General features: G+C 48.5%; 2 protein-coding genes across 2 annotated transcripts; both read left to right on the top strand.

Annotated features, from left to right (window-relative positions):
* The first annotated feature begins 1,405 nt into the window (after window positions 1-1,405).
* Window positions 1,406-4,849, top strand: LOC123136344 (tyrosine-sulfated glycopeptide receptor 1). Its single transcript, XM_044555715.1, has one exon. It carries the CDS (start codon window positions 1,531-1,533, stop codon window positions 4,732-4,734), a length of 3,204 nt encoding a protein of 1,067 aa, XP_044411650.1. The 5' UTR covers window positions 1,406-1,530; the 3' UTR covers window positions 4,735-4,849.
* A 3,645-nt stretch (window positions 4,850-8,494) lies between these two features.
* Window positions 8,495-16,031, top strand: LOC123133839 (putative serpin-Z12). The gene is made up of 2 exons (XM_044553242.1): window positions 8,495-9,281; window positions 14,911-16,031. Exons 1-2 carry the CDS (start codon window positions 8,526-8,528, stop codon window positions 15,703-15,705), a joined length of 1,551 nt encoding a protein of 516 aa, XP_044409177.1. The 5' UTR covers window positions 8,495-8,525; the 3' UTR covers window positions 15,706-16,031.
* The last annotated feature ends 6,805 nt before the right edge of the window (window positions 16,032-22,836 follow it).

The following is a 22,836-nucleotide window of genomic DNA, read 5'->3' as shown; positions in this document are numbered from 1 at the left end:
TCCTGGACAGAGATCAAGTTGATTAATAAGTCGAGAGAGCTTGGAGTGACCGGAGCCCAATGTGTGGTAATAACTGTTCATGGATCACAAATACAGAACTCAGTTCCTGAGGACGGTTTCAATGAGACAACCCATCATGTACTCCTACATGGCCTCTCACCGCTACCTTTACCAAATCGTGTTCACACACTTAGCTCACACACAGTAAGACATGTTCACACACCTCCAATTCATCCCCGATGAATCTGACCTGACTCAACTCTAAGCAGTAGCAGGCATGACAAACAAGCATGAATGAGTAGGCACATCAGGGCTCAAACAACTCTTAGTCATGCTAGTGAGTTTCATCTATTTACTGTGGCAATGACAGGTCATGTAGAGGAAAGGGGTTCAACTACCACAGCATGTAACAGTTGAATCGTTGTTGTCCTGATGCAATAAAAGGGAGCAGATGCGAGAGAGTGGGATTGTATCGGAATGAACAAGGGGGTTTTGCTTGACTGACACTTCTGAAGATAGTATAGTTCTTCATCGGAGTCATTGAACTCATCGTTGGAACATCGTCTATCGAGAGGGGACAAACACCGGCAAACAAGAAAGAACACAATCAATGCAATGCACAATATGATGCATGATCATGAATGGCATTTAAAGCTTCACATATGAAGTTTGAATTTAAACCTAGGGTTCAAACCAACTTCATTTAATCTGGTTGCTAGTTGCAATTTACAGGTATGTTCATCACAGAAACTCTAACCACCCATGTAAATTTCTGCCCATTGCATCACAAGGTGGCCAGGTCCCACATAGGCCCTCTGTGGCAGGCAATTTCGTTGCTTAGGTGACGTCTCTTGCATCTCCATGCATGCCAAGTCTACGTTCTAATCTGAAACTGACGACTCGACTATGCAAAGTTGACACCTGACAGCCAACCAGCACCTAATGTCCTGATTAGATTCACAAGGAACACATTATATGAGTGAACAAAGTAGAAATAACTAACTAACGACCAAGTAAATAAACACACCAAAAAGAGACCAAGAACGGACACCACTGACCAGTGACCACCTGCTGCGATTAGTAAAGACTTGTTGCATAGTCAAGTTGGTAAAAACAATACTTCTCCGATGGGGCATATCATATCGTATCCATCAGATCGTGTCGTTAAACAAATGCATCATTGTACCATTACCGATTCAATAATCGGAGAATCAAAGGGTGGCTACCAAAAGCACCAATTGTTTTTGTGCAAGAGGGTCTGGTCTTTTGATAGATTATTGGCTTATTGCAGGGCGGCCTCAACCGAAACGTGATGGCGTGGGTGAGAGCCAGGAAGCTGCTGCCCGAGGCAAGTGTGAAGAGCACCAGTGTGGATGCCCGCCCGCACAGCCCCTGACCCTTGACACAAACCTCATCTCTTCTGTAGTCAATGTGAGAGTCCAATCCTCCCTCTCCTTCCTCATCGCCCTCTTTCCTGACCAGGTCAGGCTTAATCATCTGGTTCTCATGCTAAAGTTTGATTAGGAAACCATGCAGAAGCAGCAGCAGCAGCAGCAGCTCCGTTCCTCATGCAAGGAGTGCAGCAATGGATTCCCCATGCCTTTCCTTGGCTGTGCTGCTCTTGTGGTGGTGGTGCTGCTCTCCATGGCCTCTCCAGCCAGTTCTTGCACGGAGGGGGAGAAGGGCTCCCTCCTGCAGTTCCTGGCTGGGCTGTCGCGGGACGGCGGCCTCGCGGAGTCGTGGAAGCGGAACAGCACCGGCTGCTGCGTGTGGGAAGGGATCACCTGTGGTGCAGATGGGTCAGTGACAGATGTCTCACTGGCTTCGAAGGGCCTTGAGGGGCGCCTATCACCGTCGCTGGGCAACCTCACCGGGCTTCTGCGCCTCAACCTGTCCCACAACTCGCTGTCGGGTGGCCTGCCGCTGGAGCTGGCGTCGTCCGACAGCATCGTCGTTCTTGATGTCAGCTTCAACCGCCTCGGAGGAGACATGGAAGAGCTGCCATCTTCAACGTCTGCCCGGCCTCTGCAGGTATTGAACATCTCGAGCAACTTGTTCACAGGAGGGTTTCCATCCACGTGGAAAGTGATGAACAACCTGGTCGCGCTCAACGCCAGCAACAACAGCTTCAGTGGGCAAATACCGAGTCATTTCTGCAGCAGCTCGTCATTGTTAGCTGTGGTTGAGCTCTGTTATAACCAATTTACAGGCAGCATCCCTCCAGGACTTGGCAACTGCTCCATGCTCAGAGTGTTCAAGGCTGGACACAACAACCTCAGGGGGGCTCTCCCCAATGAACTCTTTGATGCTTCCTTACTGGAGTACCTCTCGCTTCCGGACAATCATTTAGATGGAAAGCTCGATGGCGCACAGATAATCAAGCTCAGAAATCTGGCTAACCTAAATCTTGGAGGGAACAATTTCAGCGGCAAGATTCCCGACTCAATAGGCCAGCTCAAGAACTTAGAGGAGTTGCATTTGGACCACAACAACATGTCAGGAGAGCTGCCGTCAGCTCTGAGCAACTGCACAAATCTCATAACAGTCGATCTCAAGAGCAACTGCTTCAACGGAGAACTTACCAAGGTCAACTTCTCAAGCCTGCTCAGTCTAAGGAATTTAGATCTTCTGTACAACAACTTCACCGGCACAATTCCAGAAAGCATATACTCTTGCAGCAAGCTGGCTGCACTGCGGATATCTGGCAACAACTTGCATGGGCAGCTTTCACCAAGAATAGCCAGTTTAAAATCCCTTACTTTCCTATCACTTGGTTTCAACAATTTTACAAATATCACAAACACACTCCAGATACTCAAGAACTGTAGAAACCTCACTTCCCTACTTATTGGCGGGACCAACTTCAAAGGCGAGACCATGCCAGAAGATGAAATTGTTGATGGTTTTCAGAATCTTCAGGTTCTTTCAATAGCTAGTTCCTCATTGTCTGGAAACATACCCCTTTGGCTATCAAAGCTGACAAAGCTGGAGATGTTATTTTTGCAAGATAACCAACTCAGTGGCCCAATACCAGGCTGGATCAAAAGCCTAAAGTTACTGTTCCATCTAGACATATCACATAATAACATTACAGGTGAAATTCCAACAGCCTTAATGGAGATGCCAATGCTCAATTCAAATAAGATTGCGCCCCGTTTGGACCCAAGAGCCTTTGAACTGCCTGTTTATGCAACTCCGTCACGAGAATATCGGATAACCAGTGCTTTCCCTAAGGTGTTGAATCTAGGAAATAATAACCTCACCGGCATGATCCCTGAGGAGATTGGTCAGTTGAACTCGCTTGTTATACTGAACTTAAATTCCAATAGCTTATCAGGAGAGATACCACAGCAGCTCTGCAACCTGACAAATCTGCGGGTGCTGGACTTATCTAGCAATCATCTCACAGGTATAATCCCATCGGCACTGAAGAACCTGCACTTCCTTTCAGCATTCAACATTTCCCACAATGACCTCGAAGGACAAATTCCAGATGGAGTCCAGATAAGTACATTCACAAATTCTAGCTTTGAGGGGAATCCAAAGTTGTGTGGCCATATTCTTCATCGCAGTTGTGATTCAACTGAAGGACCGTCGGGCTTCAGAAAACACTGGAGCAAGAGATCCATTATGGCAATTACATTCAGTGTGTTCTTTGGAGGAGCTGCTGTTCTTTTTGTGCTCGGGGGTCTCCTTGCAACATTCAAGCATATCAGTTTCATAACCAAAAACAGGATCAGCAATAACGGAGATGTGGAAGCTATTTCAATCGAGACTGGTTCAGAAGAATCATTAGTGATAGTGCCACGAGGCAAGGGAGAAGAAAGTAACCTCACATTCGCTGACATTGTGAAGGCTACAAATAACTTTCACCAGGAGAACATCATCGGGTGCGGAGGTTATGGACTGGTCTATAAGGCTGATTTACCTGATGGCCTCAAACTGGCTATCAAGAAGCTTAATGATGACATGTGTCTGATGAACAGGGAATTCACTGCAGAGGTTGATGCACTCTCAATGGCACAGCACGACAACCTTGTACCGCTCTGGGGTTATGGCATGCAGGGAGATTCAAGGTTCCTCATATATCCCTACATGGAGAATGGCAGCCTGGACGACTGGCTTCACAATGGGGATGGTGGTGCAAGTTCATTTCTTGACTGGCCAACACGGCTCAAGATCGCACAAGGAGCAAGCCGGGGCCTTTCTTATATCCATGGTGTCTGCAAGCCTCACATTGTCCACCGTGACATCAAGTCCAGCAACATCCTGCTTGACAAAGAATTCAAAGCTTATGTTGCAGATTTTGGGCTCTCCAGGTTGATTGACAGTCAAACCCATTTCACAACAGAGCTAGTTGGCACTCCGGGCTACATCCCACCTGAGTATGGACAAGGATGGGTTGCTACACTGAGAGGTGACATGTACAGTTTTGGCATGGTCCTACTTGAGCTGCTCACTGGAAGGCGGCCTGTCCTGGTCTTGTCTTCATCAAAAGATCTTGTGAACTGGGTACAGGAGATGAAATCAGAAGGGAAGCAGCTTGAGGTCCTGGATCCTACACTCCGAGGCACAGGGTATGAAGAGCAGATGTTGAAGGTGCTCGAAGCCGCTTGCAAGTGTGTCCACCGTAATCCTTTCGTGAGGCCAACCATACAGGAGATAGTCTCCTTCCTTGAAAGTGTAGACACCAAGCTGCAGACACAAAATTCAGTTAAGATAGAAAGTGGTTAGACATGATTATCTTGTAGTCAATTGCAGCGTGGCAGACGTAGCTTCCATCTAACTAGTACTGTCTAATCTTATAATTCTTTTGCATGGCTGCTAACAGGTTAAAGTTTGTAATCCATTCACGGCCTCCCTTTTCTAAAATTATCATATACTCCATGGTAAACAAGTGTAAAATTACTAGTTCTTATCCAGCATGCTCCTTAAGAATTCCACGTAAGTGGAGAGTTAGAGTGCAAAATTCCTACATGTTACTAGGATTCAGTTAAGTGGGCAAATTGCCCTTTTACAGAAGTACCACTGACTTGATACTGACACAAGGCGAGAACATACATGAACCACACCGCGCACCAAGCTTCGCATCGGCAATGTGAAGAGCACCAAGTATATAATACATGTTTCTTAAAAGCACTTAAAAGGAAGACAAAATTACTGAGAAAAATTTAGGAAGACACCGAAAGTTTCCCCAAATGTTAGGGTTCCTAGAGGGCCTAGGTCTGTAAAACGTCAACATGAGGCCAAAAGGATGGCCATTCTACGGCATTCGGTTTCTGGATTGAAGCCTGCACGGGAGTTTGCTTAAATTCGCTCTGGTCTACAAATTCCAGAGCTCAGTCCGGGCCAATCCTTGAGCGGTTGGGAAATCTGCGATGAGCAAAATCATGGAGGGCAGCATCCCGATTTCCCAACCACGAATACCACGCACCACACCGCGCAATAAGCCTGTGCAGGGAAGCGGGACGAATAGGGGGGCGAGAGAAGGTGGTCACTGACCTTTCCTCACCGCGCGGCTGCTCCGGGAAGAGGTGGCGGTGGCCGCCGTTCGCCGGTGCCCTGGTTCGTTTCATCTGCGGCGAGAGAGAGAGAGAGAGAAGGCTGGCCCAGTGGCGAGGTTAACAGGCCATAGCCGCACAGCCCAACAGCAGGAAATTGTGATCTGCCAAGCGTGCTCTGCTTTGGTTTATTACTTCTTCTTTTTTTATGTCTCAAAAAAACTTTTTTTAATTTTCACAAAAAATATTAATTCTTTTTTATTGCCCCTCAAAAATATATTACTACTTATTTTTTATTTCCTGGTTTTCTTTTCTTTGATTTTTTCATTTTTACTGTGGTTTTGCTTTTCAGGTTCTCCCCTTTTCCCTTCTTGGTGCTTTTCCTCTTTCCAAATGAGCTGTATTTTCAAATGCTTCCTACCAGTTCTGCCGACTTTAGCGCGTTAAACATTCATAAAAATCTTGGCAGGGTGTTGTTGGATGTGCTGGAGCAAGTTCAGGTAACTAATCAGGAAATTTTTCGATACCTCGACTGTAGGGGCAGGTTTGTTGCGCGTGATTTCACTGTGAATGTGCCAAATTCGCCAAAGAACCATCAGGACCAAAGCCCCGCTGTTGTTCTGTCATCACATGCAGTGCCTGTATGAGCCGTTCCGGTCCTGATGGTGTGAAAATATTCTCTTCAGGCAGACTCCATCCTTGGAGCATCACTCGCCAAAGCTCGGGACGTGGGTGCAGCGAAACATGGCAGGGAAATCAACTTCCGCATGAAGGCACACATCGAAGTACATAGAAAAACTCTGATAATACACACATAAACATTGGAAACACACACACATAATATAAACAAACACACTATCTTAGAAAGATCTTGCAGACATGGATGGGAACGTGTGGTTTCTCGAGACTCGAGTGTTGGTGCACCCAAACTGCAAAAAAAAAGTAGTAACTGGAAAAAAATAAAAAAATCCAGAAAATTTGTAGAAACATACATGAACAAAAGTAATACTTGTATAAAAAGTTTCGCGAAGAAATGCCTTCCAGCATATTATGAACAAATACAAATTCAGGAAAAAAAATCCTAAAGTAGATGGGAGTTTCTTTTTTTTTGGGGGGGGGGGGGGGAGTTTATTTTGCACTAAATTTCTTATACAGGTACAAAAGTATGTAAACTTTAATTTTTTCAAGGATTTTACCTTTTATGTACCTAATAAAAAAAGCATATCATGTGCACCAGTACCATAGCGTACCATGTGTTTCCCTTGCAGACACCAAAAAGCAAGCACATGGGCACAAACACCCTGTTTTTGTAAATACTACGGTGGGAGTACATATAAAAACACCAAAAATGCACACACAAACACACACTCATTGTTTTGAAAAGTAGACACAAAAACACCTAAAGTGCGCACAGAAACACCAAAAGTATACATGCCAACACTAACAGACACACAAACATGAAAGGTTCACATGCACTAAATAGAATAAGTACACATATATATTGTCACGGGAAGTACAGCTTGCGTAAAACAAAATTTATCAATATGAGATTTCTCTTGACCTAGCTTTGAGGATATCAACATGAGAACCACAACGTCTATAACACCATATCAGTTTAAGTAGATTCATCATAATAACATTTTCATATTGTATATATTTGATGTCGTATATATTATATGTCTTTATATGCATGGTCAAACTTAAAGAAGTTTGACTCATGATAAACTTAAAATGTCAAGTATTTTGCAATAGAGGGAGTACTAAAGTAGTATGGTTCAGATTTTGAAATTTTGTGTGTTCCTCTTTAGCATGGCCAGCCCTGCAAGTTCTGTATAGATCCGCCACTTTTTGAAAGTTTTATTTTATATATCTAATTAAGAAATGTTGGACTTCTCCTATTGGATGTTTGAAATTTTCATTGGAGTTGAATGAAATTTCTTCGGGAGCACCTATTCATTAGGTCCAGAAAATAAAACGTTTGCAACAGTTGCTTCGCCTCCTGTCCATCAGGATGAAATCCAACGGTTCATGTCCCTTCTTTCTCCTCAAGTGTGCCATGTTCATATTCTTACTCATGTAGTCACTCTCCGACCCATCCCTAATCAACATGTGTGCCCTCCGTCCCCTTGACCTTCCCTCTAGTCGTCTCCCCGCCATCCATCTAAACCCACTCGATCTACAGGGCGACCCCTGCGCCCCTCCCATTTAAGTTTCTTCCCTGCTTACTGCTCGTTGTGTCGTCCCCAGCTTCAATGAGGTCCTGCTCGGCCTCGGCGTGGCCGACGCTCGCTGTTGCCGATCCTCACGTCGTCCCCACCTTTGGCCTCCTGCAAAGCAAAAATTGACTGGCGTGAGAAAACAAATTAGGCACCTACCGATTAGCAAAACCGAATTTATTTTCTAATGATGTGAACTATGGCGATGATACTATCAATTATCAAGGTACCATCGTTTTTGCGAACCAAGAGGACGGTGGTATCCTCAATCCACCAGAGTTCAAGTCCTAAACTTGACATTGGTGATCGCATTTTCCTGAATTTATTTCAGGCATTCCGGCGATGTGCGTTCGGTGTGAGGATACGTTTCCATTGACTACGAATGCATCAATGGTGACTTCATCAATCTCAAAATAATATGCTAGCTCATTATCTCGGAAATACTCGTAGAGGTAGGGTGTGCGTGCGTTCGTTCATAAGGGTGAGTATATATGTGTATGTATGAGCGTCAGCGTCTGCGTCTTTAGTGTGTCAAAAAGAAAAAAGGTACAATAGTCAAGAAAAACTACTCCTTCATTTCTAAATATAAGACCTTTTAAAGATTCTAATATAAACCACATATCGAAGCAAAATGAGTTAGTCTATGCTCTGAAATAAATATATATACATCTATATGTAGCGCATATTGAAATCTAAAAGGGCTTATATTTAAAAATCGTAGGGAGTATAAAGGTACCATCGCATATGGCACACTCGTTGACTCGCACACAACGCTGCCCGCGTTGCCTACCTAGCGTAGCCACGGACGATGAGCTCCTGGCGCCCGGCCGGCCCGCACGGCTCCCCACCTCGCCGGGGTCGCCGCCACGATGACCACCCCGGAACCCTTCCCGCTCCGCCGCACTTCCCCGGTAGCCAGGCTCCCCAGATGTTCCCTGCGGCCGCCATCGCGAGACATCTCGCCTCGTTCCAGACTGCCCCATCCAACACGCGCCAACTACCAACCGAGAACACCGAAGCCTGCCACCCTCACCATCACCGCTCCGCCGACGCGGCCAGCAGGTTCACCGCGCCGTGGCCGCCCACGTTTGCTCCGCCGCGTCCTAGCCCGTCCTGGGCCGTTCCCGCGATGGTCCCACGTGATACCGGAACCCATGGCGTCTACTCTGGCTGCACGGCAGGGGCGGGCGTCGGGAACACGGTAACTAATGCAGGCTGCCTGCGCATGGCGACGGGCGTCGGGAGCACGGCGGCCGGCGGGGGGCGCAACTTCATCGTCTCGCCGCTGTCGCTCCACGCGGCGCTCGCGCTGGTGGCCGCTGGCGCGAAGGGCGAGACGCAGCGGGAGCTGCTGGATTTCTTGATGGGGCCAGCTGGGTCGTCGCTCGCCGCGCTGCACGGCGACCCGGCGATCAGACTGGTGGGCATGCTCCGTGGTCTCGAGCAGACGTCCTTCGCGTGCGGCGTATGGGTCGCCCGTGGGCGGGCACTCAGGCCGGAGTTCGTGGAGGTCGCCGGCGCTGTCTACGCCGCCGTCGCGGAATCAGTTGACTTCTGGTCAGAGGTAACGTGCTGCATACGCCTACCTAACAGCTCAAAGCTAGGGGTATAATATTTTTAATAAAAATATAATATTAAATGGATATCAACTGCGCCAAGCCTGTGTAGAAGAATCAGTCAAAAGCCAATCCAAATATTAAGAAAGCAACAACCAAACTATACATATAGAAGTATAAAGAAAGAAAAAGGAAAGACATTGCACCAAATGTCGTAGCGAAGGATGCCTTAGAGCATGGTTAATAATAGAGCCTGCTGCTGGCTATATAGATGTGCCATGCCACTTAAAATCATCATAAAAGCCCACTAGTACAATAGACTGGCTATTAGACCGGCTGTTCAGTGGCTTCAATTAGTATTTACTTATTTAAAGCATGCATGCTATTGGGTTAAGGCTGCATGCAAAGCTTTTTTTTCTAGTGTGCTCTGCTACAGCCGGGCGATAGCCCAAGCGCCGGCTCCACTCTCTCTCTCTTCTTTACTCTCTCTTCCATGTAGGATTCTCATTCCTTGGTAACTGTTATAGCCAGCTGACTAGGCATTGTTGTACTTGCTCTTAGATAACAAACATCAACATTAACCACCTTTCTAATTTAAAAAAAACATTAACCACCTTTCTTTGACCAGGGGAAAGCCCTCCTACAATGATGTCCCAAGGAAGGGAATTGACTGGTAACTCGTAGCATCATGCCGTTAGGTCCAACCAAAGTTTAGATCTTAGGTTTTTACTCTTGAGAGCAAGTCCAAGCAAGAACTACATTGTGTAAAACATATACAGCTAGTGATGTGCATCTATGCTTTTCGAAAAGTCTTTTTGCACGAATCCCAACCATAATGGCAAATCAGACTAATCAACCATCTCTAATATGAGTTACCCGTAAAAAAAACATCTCTAATATGAGTTGACCAGTTCAGCCCATATCCAAAGGCTAACCCGCCCCGACCGACCACAATTCCCACACGACACGGCGATCTGATTCAACCCCCTCAGACGCGATTGTGTGTTCCGACTGGTGCATGTCGTCGGGGATCTCGCATGGGGCCTGGAGAGGAGCGTTGGTTGATGTTGATGGAGTCCAGGAGCATGTACTCGTCCTCCATATGATCATTCCCATCGAGAGTTGGAATGTACACACACCATGAACTGGCAGTGCCTCGACGTCATCCTAGTCAGTGTTGTCTTCGGCTGGCGTATGTCCATCTATGACAGTTTATGGTTGTTGACGCAATAGAGGTCGAGGTAGTCGTTGGTTTTAGAGCCTTAATTGTGGTGGCATGACTTCTCTCACAATCCCATAAGTTAAGCATTTGTTATACTTTTTTTTTGTTGAAAAGCAAGTTTCTATTGTATGATTGCAACATACCTTCAAAACAGCTTTTGTTCAAATTTTAGAATATGCAAGTGTATTTCTTAAAGGAAATTAATTTGCCAAAAGGTAAATTTGAAATGCTAAGCTTCTTATGATTATTAGCACATCTATTGTTTGATTTTTTTTAAATTGAAGTAGAAAACGGGTTTGTAGGGGGTGGGGGGGGAGGAGCAAGTGAGTGAGTGAGAGAGTAATAGTAGTAGTGAAACTACAGTTGTCTCTTTCAACATTAGATCCATACTATCACAACAGTGACGGGCAAGCAAAAACGGCCACGAAAGTCCATCCTTGATGGATATTTTCAAAATTTACATAATTAACGGGCACAAATCACTGACATTCTACCATCACAGACATGCCTTTAATATAACCCGTCGGAAATAAGATGACATCACAAGCGACAATTTTAAACCAAACATCCTGTGATAACAATGGCTCATGAGGCTGAAAACTCCTAATGCCCACTACCCTCTCTTAACCCCTGTGACCATTAAAAACCAAATCAATCATGTACCCTCTATTAAGGGTGAAAGCGGTTATGATAAACTACAACAAAATTCATTTTCAAATAGGGGGGGGGGGGTATAGGATATGGAAACATCTTTGTGACATCGGTTTATAATCATATCAGAATACGAGTCTAGTTGGTATGATACAATATATGATATGGCATTGCTAATACATAATGGTATATGATAATACGTGGATTTGAAGTCTTAAATATGGGTATCTAATTTCTTGGTAAAAAATGTTTTAACTAGCAATATGGTAATGCCATATTTTTCTATGAGATGAGATAATGATTTTACTGGTTTATTTTGATTACTTTACTAGTACCTTGTAGTGTTTTATGTGTGCTTAAAGTGTATATGTATTAATACTTGCTCATTGTTATGTGTAATTTTAGCTTGGAACATGTATATTTCTGATCTGTGCATGTGGTGTATGTCCATTTCATGTCTATATTCCTGATATATGAAGGTGGTGTATGTCTGCTTTTTGATCTGGACCCAATCCATTACCATACCATGACCGAATTCACATAATCCGATATTTGAATCTGCAACCGTCTCGCTTTCAAATAAAAATATATTTGGAAATTGGATTACTTTTGATCATTATCCGACCAAACCCTCTCCAGTTTCATCCATATGTCTATCCACTCTCCCTATCTCACAAAATTTCACCCTAACCCTTCCCTCTCCATCTCTTTCCCATCTCGCCAGCTCCCTCACCCCTCATCTTCCTTTGATCCCTGCTTCCCTCTCTCCCACCCAGTCGTCGCATCCTCTTCCACGTCTCTCTATTGTCCAGGTGACAGTGGTGCACGAATCCTAGCATAATACATTAGCATCGGGGAAGGAGGCGACCTCCCCGTCCTAGATGTTGTGGCGGCTTCCTCGTAATCATCCACGCGACAGTGATGGTTCCCCCAACCATCCTATATGCAGGGTCGGTGGCAATGTCGATGTGGACTCCTCGAGTCGTAGGGGATTTTCAATACAAGTAAAACTAGGGGCAAAGTAGTCTTTTTACTTTTAAAAAGGATGTTTTTGAAGGGCACTTAACAAAGATGTTTGGATCTCTCACAAAAAAAACAAAGATGTTTGGAGGGAATTTAAATGAGAGCAATTTTTGTGAAAAAGTTCAGCATCTCAAATATACTAAAAATTACATTGAGGTCACTAGACAATTGAACGACCACTATCGTCATCAGAACAAGTCGCCAGCACGTCGTTGTTGCCACTTCCTTTATGAAGCCGGCTTGACCTTATCATTAACAACCGGAAAGTCTTCATGCATGTGCCCCTACGCCCTAAGCACCAGTGCCCTGTCGCTGCAGCCATGTCCAACCACTTTCCAAATACATTCACACTACCAGTCGCAGGTGAAGGTTAAAGGGTATGAACACCACCCCCCACAGTAGGGCTTCTTTGATTCAAAGGATTCTCAAAGTAATTTTGGAGTATTCCAATCCTTAGGAATTTTTCCTACTTGGATTGTTTGATTCGTAGGATTGCAAACCATATGATTTTTTTTTCTTAGGATTCATTTGCACTACATTACATAGGAAATTTTTCATCCACTCCAATCTCTTTGATATGATTCTATGTTTTTCCTGAGCACAATCAAACATCCTTACAATCTTGTATTATTCAAGATGACATGCCATTATTTACGGTTTTTCTATTCCCGCGTTTTGGAAACCCTATGAATCAAAGAGGCCCTAGACGTGCAAATGGAAATCATGTTATCACGACACTGACTTTGGGTTTTCTTATATATCATTACCGAAAAAGGCTTTCGTCCCGCTTTATATATAAAGCAAAGATCATCAAAAAACCCGGTACAAATGCACGCCAACACAACACACACACCCAAGGCAGGATACAAAGATGTTGTATGCAGCAACACCACTCCTAACACTACAAGAGCAACCGGAGATCTCGGCCGTGACCACGCCACCGCCAAGAGGTGAAGCCGCATATGGCGAACCGTGTGCTCCAAGGCGACGCCTTCAGGAAGGGAACGGCACTCGAGCGCCGCCACCGCCCGACACGAGGGTCAGGGTTTCCCCTGGAGCAACACGACGGGCAATGAAGGCCGCGACGATGCCTTCAAGAAGGGAGCGAGTCGTCGCCGCCGGTCCGTCCAAAGATAGAGCAGGTTTTCACCCCGGCCAACAATCACCACCACCGAACGCCACACCCCGGCAACCATGCCGCCCACACGGCCATGGTCACCAGGCAGCACCAAGCCACGGGCTCTGCCCATGAGCACCGCGCTCCCACCATCAGGGCCGCCGCCCTGGCATCCAAGACCTTGACACCACCTCACCCGAGACCCGCCGCTACTCCAACCAAAGAGACGAGTGGAAAGGTCCCGTCTTTCGCACCCGTGGGTGACCCCCAGCGCCGAGACCCAAGAGGTCGGCCGAAACTGGCCTCCATCGACCCGTCCTGCTGCACCGGGCGCGAGACGGGCTCAGTCCTGCTGTCGGGCGCGAGACGAGCTCGGTCCTGCTGTCGGGCGCGAGACGAGCTCGGTCCTGCTGCCGGGCACGAGACGAGATCAGTCCCGCAGCACCGGGCGCGAGACAGGCGATGGACCGCAGCTGGGAGAGGGCCAGCCCTTTGACGAAGGTAGCGTCCGAACGCCGAGGAGAGGAATCGAAGGCCACAACAAGCCGCTTCCCGATGGGCCGACGCCGGAGATGTCCGTCCTCCGCCGTGAAACGACCCAAACCACCGCCGTGAGCCACCACCACGCCGTGGCAGCCCACCTCCATGCCGGGACCCCGAGGGGCAGGCCCGAGCCGCCCTGCAGCGGCTGAGGAGCGCCGCCGAGGTCGCAGCCCGCCCTCGCGCCGCCCGTCTGCGCCAGATCCCAAACCGGGAGCTGCCGCCGCCACGAGCACGCCAGCCACCGCGCAGCCTGCGCCCCAGCCCCGCCGCCACCTCCCGCATCGAGACGAAGCAGACTGGAGTCGGGTCCGGCCGGACCTGACCAAGGACACCCCACCGCGACCAACAGGAAGAGAGCCCACCTCCCGCGCCGCCTAGATCCCGCGACACCAGTGCGCTCCACCGCCCCCGTGCAGCCCTCCGCACCATCAGGAGACGCCCAGCACCGCCGCCGGTCGCCGCCACAGCGCCGTCGCGCCATCCCGCACCACGACGCGCCCCGGCCCGATTGGATCTGCCCGCGGCAGCCCCACCACGCGAGGGGGAGAAATCGCCCCGCCGCCGCCTAGGCCGGCCGGGCTTTGCCCGCCGGCGCAAGCAGGCGGCGGCGAGAAGGGAGGAGGAGAAGGAGGACTGCTGGTGGGGGGCGGCTAGGGTTCCTCCCCTGCCGCCCGCGGGAGCGACAGAGGGAGGAGCGGGGTCGGTCACCAGCCAAGCATTGGCCGGCCGGCCAGAAGGATTACAGCTACCCTTATATATCATTCGATTGAGTTATCTAATTTCCTGCTGAGTTTCCCAAAAAAAATTGTGAGTTTTCATTTAGCAAATCATCAAAACTTGAACTTGAATGGCACTGTGTAATAAAGGAATTCGTTTTTTTTGCATGTTATATGAATTATGTCAAACAATTGATGTGTTGATTAATCATATTATTATATTTTCCTTGTACCTCAACTATATCCTTTTCTCAGTTATTATGTTAACCCGATGTGCTTTGCACGTGCGCTGCCAAAACTTTTGGAACGCATGCCGATTAATCAAGAACACGTGCTGACTAACGTCTCTGAAAATTATCTTGCAGCCGGAAAAGGCGAGGCAGCAGGTGAACACCTTCGTGAAACACGAAACCAAAGAGCTCATCGACGAGGTCCTCCCCGTCGGCTCCGTCGGCTCGTCCACGGTGGTCGTTCTTGCCAACGCGCTCTACTTCAAAGGAACGTGGGCTCAGCCGTTCGACCCGTCGGCGACCTTCGGCGCGGCGTTCCATCTCGCCGACGGCACGACCGTGCTTGCACCGTTCATGACGACGAGCCTGTTTCAGCAGCACGTCGCCGCCTTCCCCGGCTTCAAGGCCCTCAAGCTTCCCTACAAGAACGGCGGCAGCTTCCACGTCCACCAAGCCGCGTTATTCTACATGCTCCTCCTCGTCCCAGATCATAGCGCCGACCTCGGGCTCGCCGGACTCTACGACAAGGCCGTCTCGACGCCGGACTTTATCAGGAGGCACACGCCGGCGGACCAGGCTCCGGTCGGGCGGTTCATGGTCCCGAAGTTCAAGTTCGAGTTCAAGTTCGAGGCGTCGCGGGAGATGCAAGAGCTCGGGGTGACCAGGGCTTTCGGAGGCGGCGACTTCTCCGGCATGGTGACCGGTGGAAATGGGCTGCGCATCTCCGGGGTGTACCACAGCGCCACCGTCGAGGTGGACGAGCTGGGCACCGTGGCCGCGGCCGCCACCGCTGTGTGCATGCAGCAGTGCGGAAGCGCACGGCCTCCCGTGGATTTCGTGGCGGACCGGCCGTTCCTGTTCGCCATCGTCGAGGAGAGGACCGGCGTGGCTCTCTTTCTTGGGCACGTGGTGAATCCACTGGACGGGTGAATCATGTTCCTGCCGCGCGGCTTGATAATTTGCCAAGTTTGACGTTGTACTTCGATGATTTGTCTTATCTTGTGTGGCTGCAATGTGGACCCGGACCCCACATGAAAGTTTCACTGGGGAGTAAATGAGTGAAGTGTGGAGTGAAGTGCGAGAAATGATCAAATTATTCCTGTTTGGGTGGAAAGAAATTGATATCAGTTCGTCAATAATTATTTCATGTTTTGTGAAATCGTGGTTCCAAATTTATGTAAGTGAATAAATGATTTCAGTTTACTTATTTTGTGCCAATTGTGTTGAGCACCATCGAACAAGTTGTTTGTCAATGACCAAAGAATATGGACTTTCTATCTATGACTGTCCATTTTTTTCGAGAGTACGCCAATGACGTACCATATTTTTATAGAAGGAAAAGAAAGCATAGGTACAAGAAGTGTGGCACGAACGCAAACATTCGACACCCACGTTTTTCCTCAACACCCACACCAACGAAACTACACCTAGGCTAACTCCTCATAAATCGTTGTAACCCACCAACACCGCCTGCCGCGTGCCACCATTCTTCTACCTCTATTAGCGTACAAGTGACTATCTTCGAAGGATTTATTTGCTGTTCCACCCTATTGAACACTCGTGCATTCCTTTGCTTTCATAAAGCCCAGAGGCCCGCAGTGACCGTGGTGTCAAAGCCTCTGCTATCCACCCCTTGAAAACTTATCCTCGCTCGTAGTCACCACTCCAGGGTGTTCTCAATGGATAAAGAGAGAGGGGTATTGATCTGCAGGGTGTCCCATGTGATGTGCCAAACCTCCCAAGCGTACGGACACTGCAGGAGGATGTGATCAGCATTATCCTCATCATGCAGGCAAGTGTAGCATGCTGAACTTCCATCCTGAAGACCGTGCCTCGCCTTCTATCTGACGTCCATATCCTGTACTACATCGCCAGCCAGACAAAGAGCTTACACCTTAGAGGAGCCCAGCTTCGCCAAACACACTTAGCCAAGGGCGACTTGGGCCACACGCTGCATAGACTGCTATAGACAGATTTAGCAGAGTATCGTCCCGAGGCCGAGCACGTCCACGTGAAAACATCCTTCTCAGATTCTATTATGTGCACAATCGCCATCGCATGGCAAGGATGCATGCATTGCATTTGTGCCATGAAAGATATCTCCATTTGGCAGTCCTCCATCCATCTGTCGTTGACGAGTGCCTGCTGCACCATTCTAGTGTTGATCACCCTCGTGTGGACCGTCGCAAGCAGGAGTGGGGCTATGTCAGCCACTGCATATCCGTGCATCCACCGATCCCGCCAGAACAACACCTTGTCACCCACGCCGACTGTAATGTGAACCAGACTGTCAAACACCTCTCTTGCTAGCATGTCTTCGATCATCGGTAGTCCCTGCCAAGGCCTTACTGGTTCCGTGCGCTTTAACCATTCCCATCTGACCCTAAGCGCCAGGGATTGGTACTGTAAGTTCTTCACACCGAGCCCACCATAACACTTGGGTCGACAGATTTTATCCCACGCGACGAGGCATTGCTCACCATTCACCTTGTCCTTGCCAGCCCAAAAGAACGACCTCATCCACTTGTTGATCTCCTCAAACACCCAGGCGGGGGCATCCGCAATCATAAGATGATGAACCGGCCTAGCGGAGATGATAGATTGCACCAGAATCAGCCGGCTAGGGCGAAGGATCAGCCCCCTTTGCCAAGCGGGAGCGCAGTACCCAACCTTGTCAAGCATAGGCTACCAATCTGCACACGTCAAACTTTTGATAGCTAGCTGTAGGCCTAGGTACCAGCACGAGAACTCCGCCAGGTCACAATGGAGCAGCGTGGCCACCCTATGTCTATCTTCCAAGTCACCCCTAATCACAACGGTCGATGACTTCTGATAGTTGACCCTTAGCCCAGATGCCTCCCCAAATGCTTTTAGAGCCTCCTTCAGATCCATAGTAGTGGGTTTGATAAACAGGGCCACATCGTCAGCGTATATTGAGATTCTTTGCATGGCCGTGATCCCTTGGAATGAACTGAGCACGCCGTTCTCCATAGCTCTCTGTATAAGTCTCGTCAGGACATCCATTGCGATGACAAAGAGCAGCGGCCAAATGGGGTCGCCCTGACGCAGCCCGCACGCGTGCCCAAAGCTCTTCCCAGCCACACCGTTGACAATCATCTTGGTGGTTGCAGTTTCAATAAGATCGCCACCCAAGTCATCCAGCGCGTGCCAAACCCCTTGGCAGTCATGACCTTGAAGAGGAAAGGCCATGACAAAGAGTCAAATGCCCTTGAAATATCAAGTTTCAGAAACACTCCGGGCATCTTCCGTGCGTGAATCCTCCTCGCCACTTGTCTTACGAGGAGAAAGTTGTCATGTAGGTGCCTTTCCTTGATGAAGGCAGATTGATTGGCCTCAACGATCATGTGCATCAGTTTCCGGAGCCGGTTAGCAAGAACTTTGGCATGCTATGTGTCAAGCTAATCGGCCGAAAGTCACCAATTTTCTCCGCGTCTGGTTTCTTGGGAATAAGTATAATGTGTGATTTATTCAGCTTCCCAAAACCCCTTCCACCCCCCACGTAAAGCTTCAACATGACTGCCATGACATCCTTCTTGATGATTGGCCAAGCTTTTTGGTAAAAAGCCGCAATGTATCCATCAGGTCCCGGAGCGCGATCAGGGGGAAGTTCCTTAATGACAGCCCACACTTCCTCCTCGGTGATAATTTCCTCCAGGTCCCGGAGATCGTGATTCTGCACCCCAAGGAACTGCAGGTCCAGGGAATGATCTCTCGCTTTCTCCTGCCCAATAAGCCTCTCATATGCCTAGAAGAAAGCTTCCTCCTTTTGCTCCTGATCCGAGACGATAATCCCCTCTCTTGTGATGTGAGTGATGAAGTTTTTTGCATGCCACCCATTAGCAAAGGCCTGGAAAAGTTTGGTGTTAGCATCTCCCTCCTTCAACCACTTCATTCGTGAACGTTGACGATCGATGGTGCATTCCAGCGCTGTCAGCCCTAGGAGAGCTTGCTTTAGACTTCGACACGGCCATAGCTCCTCTCTTTCCAGTGCCCGCCCCTCCTGCGCGATATCCATCCTGTGTATCACCCAGTTCGCCACCCTCATCAAAAGCTTGACGTTGCCCACCTTCTTTTGTCCCCAGGCTTGAAAATAGCTCGTTGTGTTCCTAAGTAGGGCGTCAAGCCGTTTGTATGGGTCAACTATCTCATCGCTGCACTTCTAGGCCTCTCAAACTGCATCCTCAAACCCCTCCAATTTAGTCCAGAGCATCTCGAACCGGAAGCGCCTCTTGGGACAAAAACTAGCACTAGTAGTAAGCAGCAATAGTGCATTATCCGAAACCCCAGTGGATAACGCATGTAGGGGGTACTTTTTGTTGTCTAGCTCCTAGTCCACGGTCGTGAAAACCCTGTCAATTTTGGTCAAGGTGGGTGTGTCCCTCTCGTTGGACCATGTGTATCTCCGTCCGTGGATGTACATTTCCTTTAGCTCGTGGTCATTCACAAAATCTCTGAATCTTCCCATCATCCTTCTGTTAATGTTGGAGTTGCTTTTGTCGGTGGCTCCTATGATCATGTTAAAGTCTCCTAGCAACATCCACGACCCCGAGCTTCCCAACCGCCAGCCCCTGATCTCTTGCAAGAATTTTGTTTTCCTGTCCTCACCTTGTGGCCCATACACCAGTGTGATCCACCATGGATCCCCCATTTTAACATGCACCTAGTCCACGAGGAAGTTAGTGTTAAGCATGATGTTATCCACCTTTAGCACCAAGCCATCCCAAGCTAATAAAATTCCACCACATGTGTCCACCGCCAGCACATACGCAAAGCCATCAAAATATGGCCCTAAACATTGCATTACCACATATTTATCCATTACAACCATTTTGATTTCTTGGAAGCAAACCAAGTTCACTTTCATCGTTTCCACAAACTCCATAATGGCCTTCCTTTTGGCTGGATTGTTGAGTCCCCTCACATTCCAGCACAATACCTGCGGGTGTATATCCATCGAGAGAGGGTATACACCAACCACCAATCTAGCTGCCTAATGTGAGCACAGCACCACCGTGTTGCTTGCCTCCACGTCATGCCCTACCGGCAAGGTCTTGCCAAATAGCCCCGCGATAACCCGGATGTGCTGCTCACGCAATGGAGAATCAAACAAGGCCTGCAGCTCGTGTACCATCCCATCATCCGCCACCATATCTTCCGGCACCATCCCAAGTGCATGTAGAAGCACATTCTCTGCTGGGCTGTCCTTGGTATGGCAAGCAGAAGCCGTCTTCTTTGCTGCCCGTGTTGTGCGCTTGGGAGTGAAGGGTGTTGCCTCCGGCCTCAACTTTGCCGCTTGCACTTCTTTTAGTAGAGGAGGCGCCAACTTCTTGATGATGTTGGAACAAAAACCCTTGAGCTTTTTATACGCCACTGCTTCCTGTGCGGTCATGCCCACCGTGTCTTTCGTGCTAGTATGCAGAACCAAGGCTCGCGGCTCCAATCCGTCGGGTGGCAGCTCGGATTTTAGCTGGGTTCACCTCAATTCCTCTATCGGAAACGATGAAGCCCAGCAGTTTTCCAACAGGAACACCAAAAACACATTTTTCCGAATTGAGCTTGATGTCATATGTACGGAGGTTGTCGAATGTAAGATGCAGATTGTCTATTAATGACTCGACGTGCCTAGTTTTGATGATGACGTCGTCTATGTACGCTTCAACTATCTTGTGGATTTGTTTTTCTAGGCATGTTTGAATCATGCGTTGATAGGTGGCGCCGACGTTTTTTAGTCCGAATGGCATAGTGTTGAAGCAGAACGGTCCGTATGGGGTAATAAATGCTGTTACAGCTTGATTGGACTCCTTCATCTTGATTTGATGGTATCCGGAGTATGCATCGAGGAAACACAGTGAGTCGTGTCCTGCGATAGTGTCGATAATATGGTCGATGCGGGGGAGGGGGAAGGGATCCTTAGGGCAGGCCTTGTTGAGGTCTTTGAAATCGACACACATGCACCAAGATTTATCCTTCTTTGGTACCATCACCAGGTTTGCTAGCCAGTCCGGGTGTTCTATTTCTCTGATGAATCCAGCCTTGAGTAACTTGGCTAGCTCCTCCCCCATGGCTTGTCGTTTGGGTTCGGAAAAGCACCGTAGTGTTTGCTTGACCGATTTATATCCCTTCAGTATATTTAGGCTGTGTTCGGCCAGCCTGCATGGGATCCCTGGCATATCCGGAGGGTGCCAGGCAAATATGTCCTAGTTTTCACGTAGGAACGCTCGCAGTGCGGTGTCTACCATTGGCTCTAGCTGTGCTCCGATGGATGCTGTCTTCTTGGGGTTCGTCGGGTGGACTTGAAATTTGACTATTTCATCAGCTGGTTTAAAGGAGGTGGATTTGGGTCGCTTGTCTAGGACCACGTCGTCCCTATCCACCATGGAGCGTAGTGCGGTTAATTCTTCAGCCGTGAGGGCTTCAGATAATGCTTCGAGGGCCAGGGCTGCAGTTTTGTTTTCGGCGCGGAGTGCTATATCTGGATCACTGGCAAGAGTGATGATACCATTAGGCCCGGGCATCTTGAGCTTCATGTACTTGTAATGGGGTATAGCTTGGAAGCATGCGAATGCATCTCGCCCTAATAAGGCGTGATATCCACTATTGAAAGGGGCCACTTGGAAGGTTATCTCTTCGGATCGATAGTTCTCCGGCGTGCCGAATACCACATTGAGTGTGATTTTTCCTTCGCACCATGCCTCCCGACTGGGGATAATTCCTCGGAAGGTCGTGCTACTTTACTCAATGCGGCTCCTGTCTATTTCAATTTTATTGAGAGTTTCCTCGTAAATGAGGTTTAGTCCACTGCCGTCGTCCATGAGCACTTTGGTAAGCCGAAAGTCGTCCACGATCGGACTGAGGACTAAGGCGGCAGGTGCCCGGACTGTTCTGAATTTTGGTTCGTCACTGGCATTAAAAGTTATGGTTGTGTCATTCCAGGGGTTTACCGCCACGACTTGGCAGACTTCAGCGAGGCCGCGGAGTGCCCTTTTAGGCCTATTATTTGAGGCGAAAGTCTCGAAGACCATCAATACTCTGAGTTCGTTATGTTCCGTGGGTTGTTGCTCTGCGGTATTTTGATGAGGAGATCCTCGCCACTCTTGGCCACTTGCGGGAGTATCAAACATGCTCTAAGGCTGTGGGTTGGTATGGTATCCGGTGTTGTGTGTATTTTGCATGGCCTATCGAGCCATCCCTCCAGAACGGTTCCGCGCCCCGTAATGGGCTTCTATTTTTTACTATTGGATCAGGTGACCGACGAGGGTGCATCCTTTTTGTCCGGACGAGGGGTTGAGTGGAAACCGGTCGCTCCCAAGAAGCTGCCTGAGTTTTCCAGGCGCTTTCCATTGCGCAGTACTTCTGTACTATGGTTGCCAAGTTAGCAAAGTGTAATACGTGACGACGGTTGATGGCATTGAGGATTCCCTCGTCCGTGCAATTTTTGCAGAATAATAAGATCGCGTCTTCATCGCGGCAGTCTTTGATCTTGTCTTTGACAAGGAGGAATCTGGCCCAAAAGTGATGGACCGTTTCTTGAGACTACTGTTTGATGTGGATAAGACCGCGTGTATCTGGGTGGGTGGGTGGATTTAAGTCCGAACCCTGACCCAATCTGGGATCCGGGGTTTGAGAAACTTCCGAGCTTAACTGTTCGGGCTCCGGGATATCAACCAATTTTTCAGGCCCACTGTCCGACTCTAGGTTCGGAGTACGGGGCACACCCTCCTGGGGACGGGTATGCTGCTCTATGAGCTCAGAAATCCGAACATAGTTTGTCCTCAATATAGAGGAAGAGTTGTCGTATTGCTCCTTTACTATCACTATTTGATGGGTGATCGGCAGAGATTCAATTTCTCTCTGATCGAGTTTAAGCCCAATCCGATCGTAGTCTGTAGCGACCCCCAAGGCAGCGATGTGATCCAGGAGTTCGTTTAAAGACGACAACTCCATCGGATCCATATGTTTGGAGTATTCTGAGTTGACGTGGAAGTGATTTTCGATGACCCGAGAAGTCATCGTCGGCCCGACGGCCGAACAGGCGGTCAT

Source organism: Triticum aestivum, chromosome 6B (assembly GCF_018294505.1).
Source record: "Triticum aestivum cultivar Chinese Spring chromosome 6B, IWGSC CS RefSeq v2.1, whole genome shotgun sequence".
In the NCBI taxonomy this organism is placed as follows: Eukaryota; Viridiplantae; Streptophyta; class Magnoliopsida; order Poales; family Poaceae; genus Triticum; species Triticum aestivum.
Note: the sequence above shows the minus strand (reverse complement) of the source record. Positions and strands in the feature narration are given on the sequence as shown.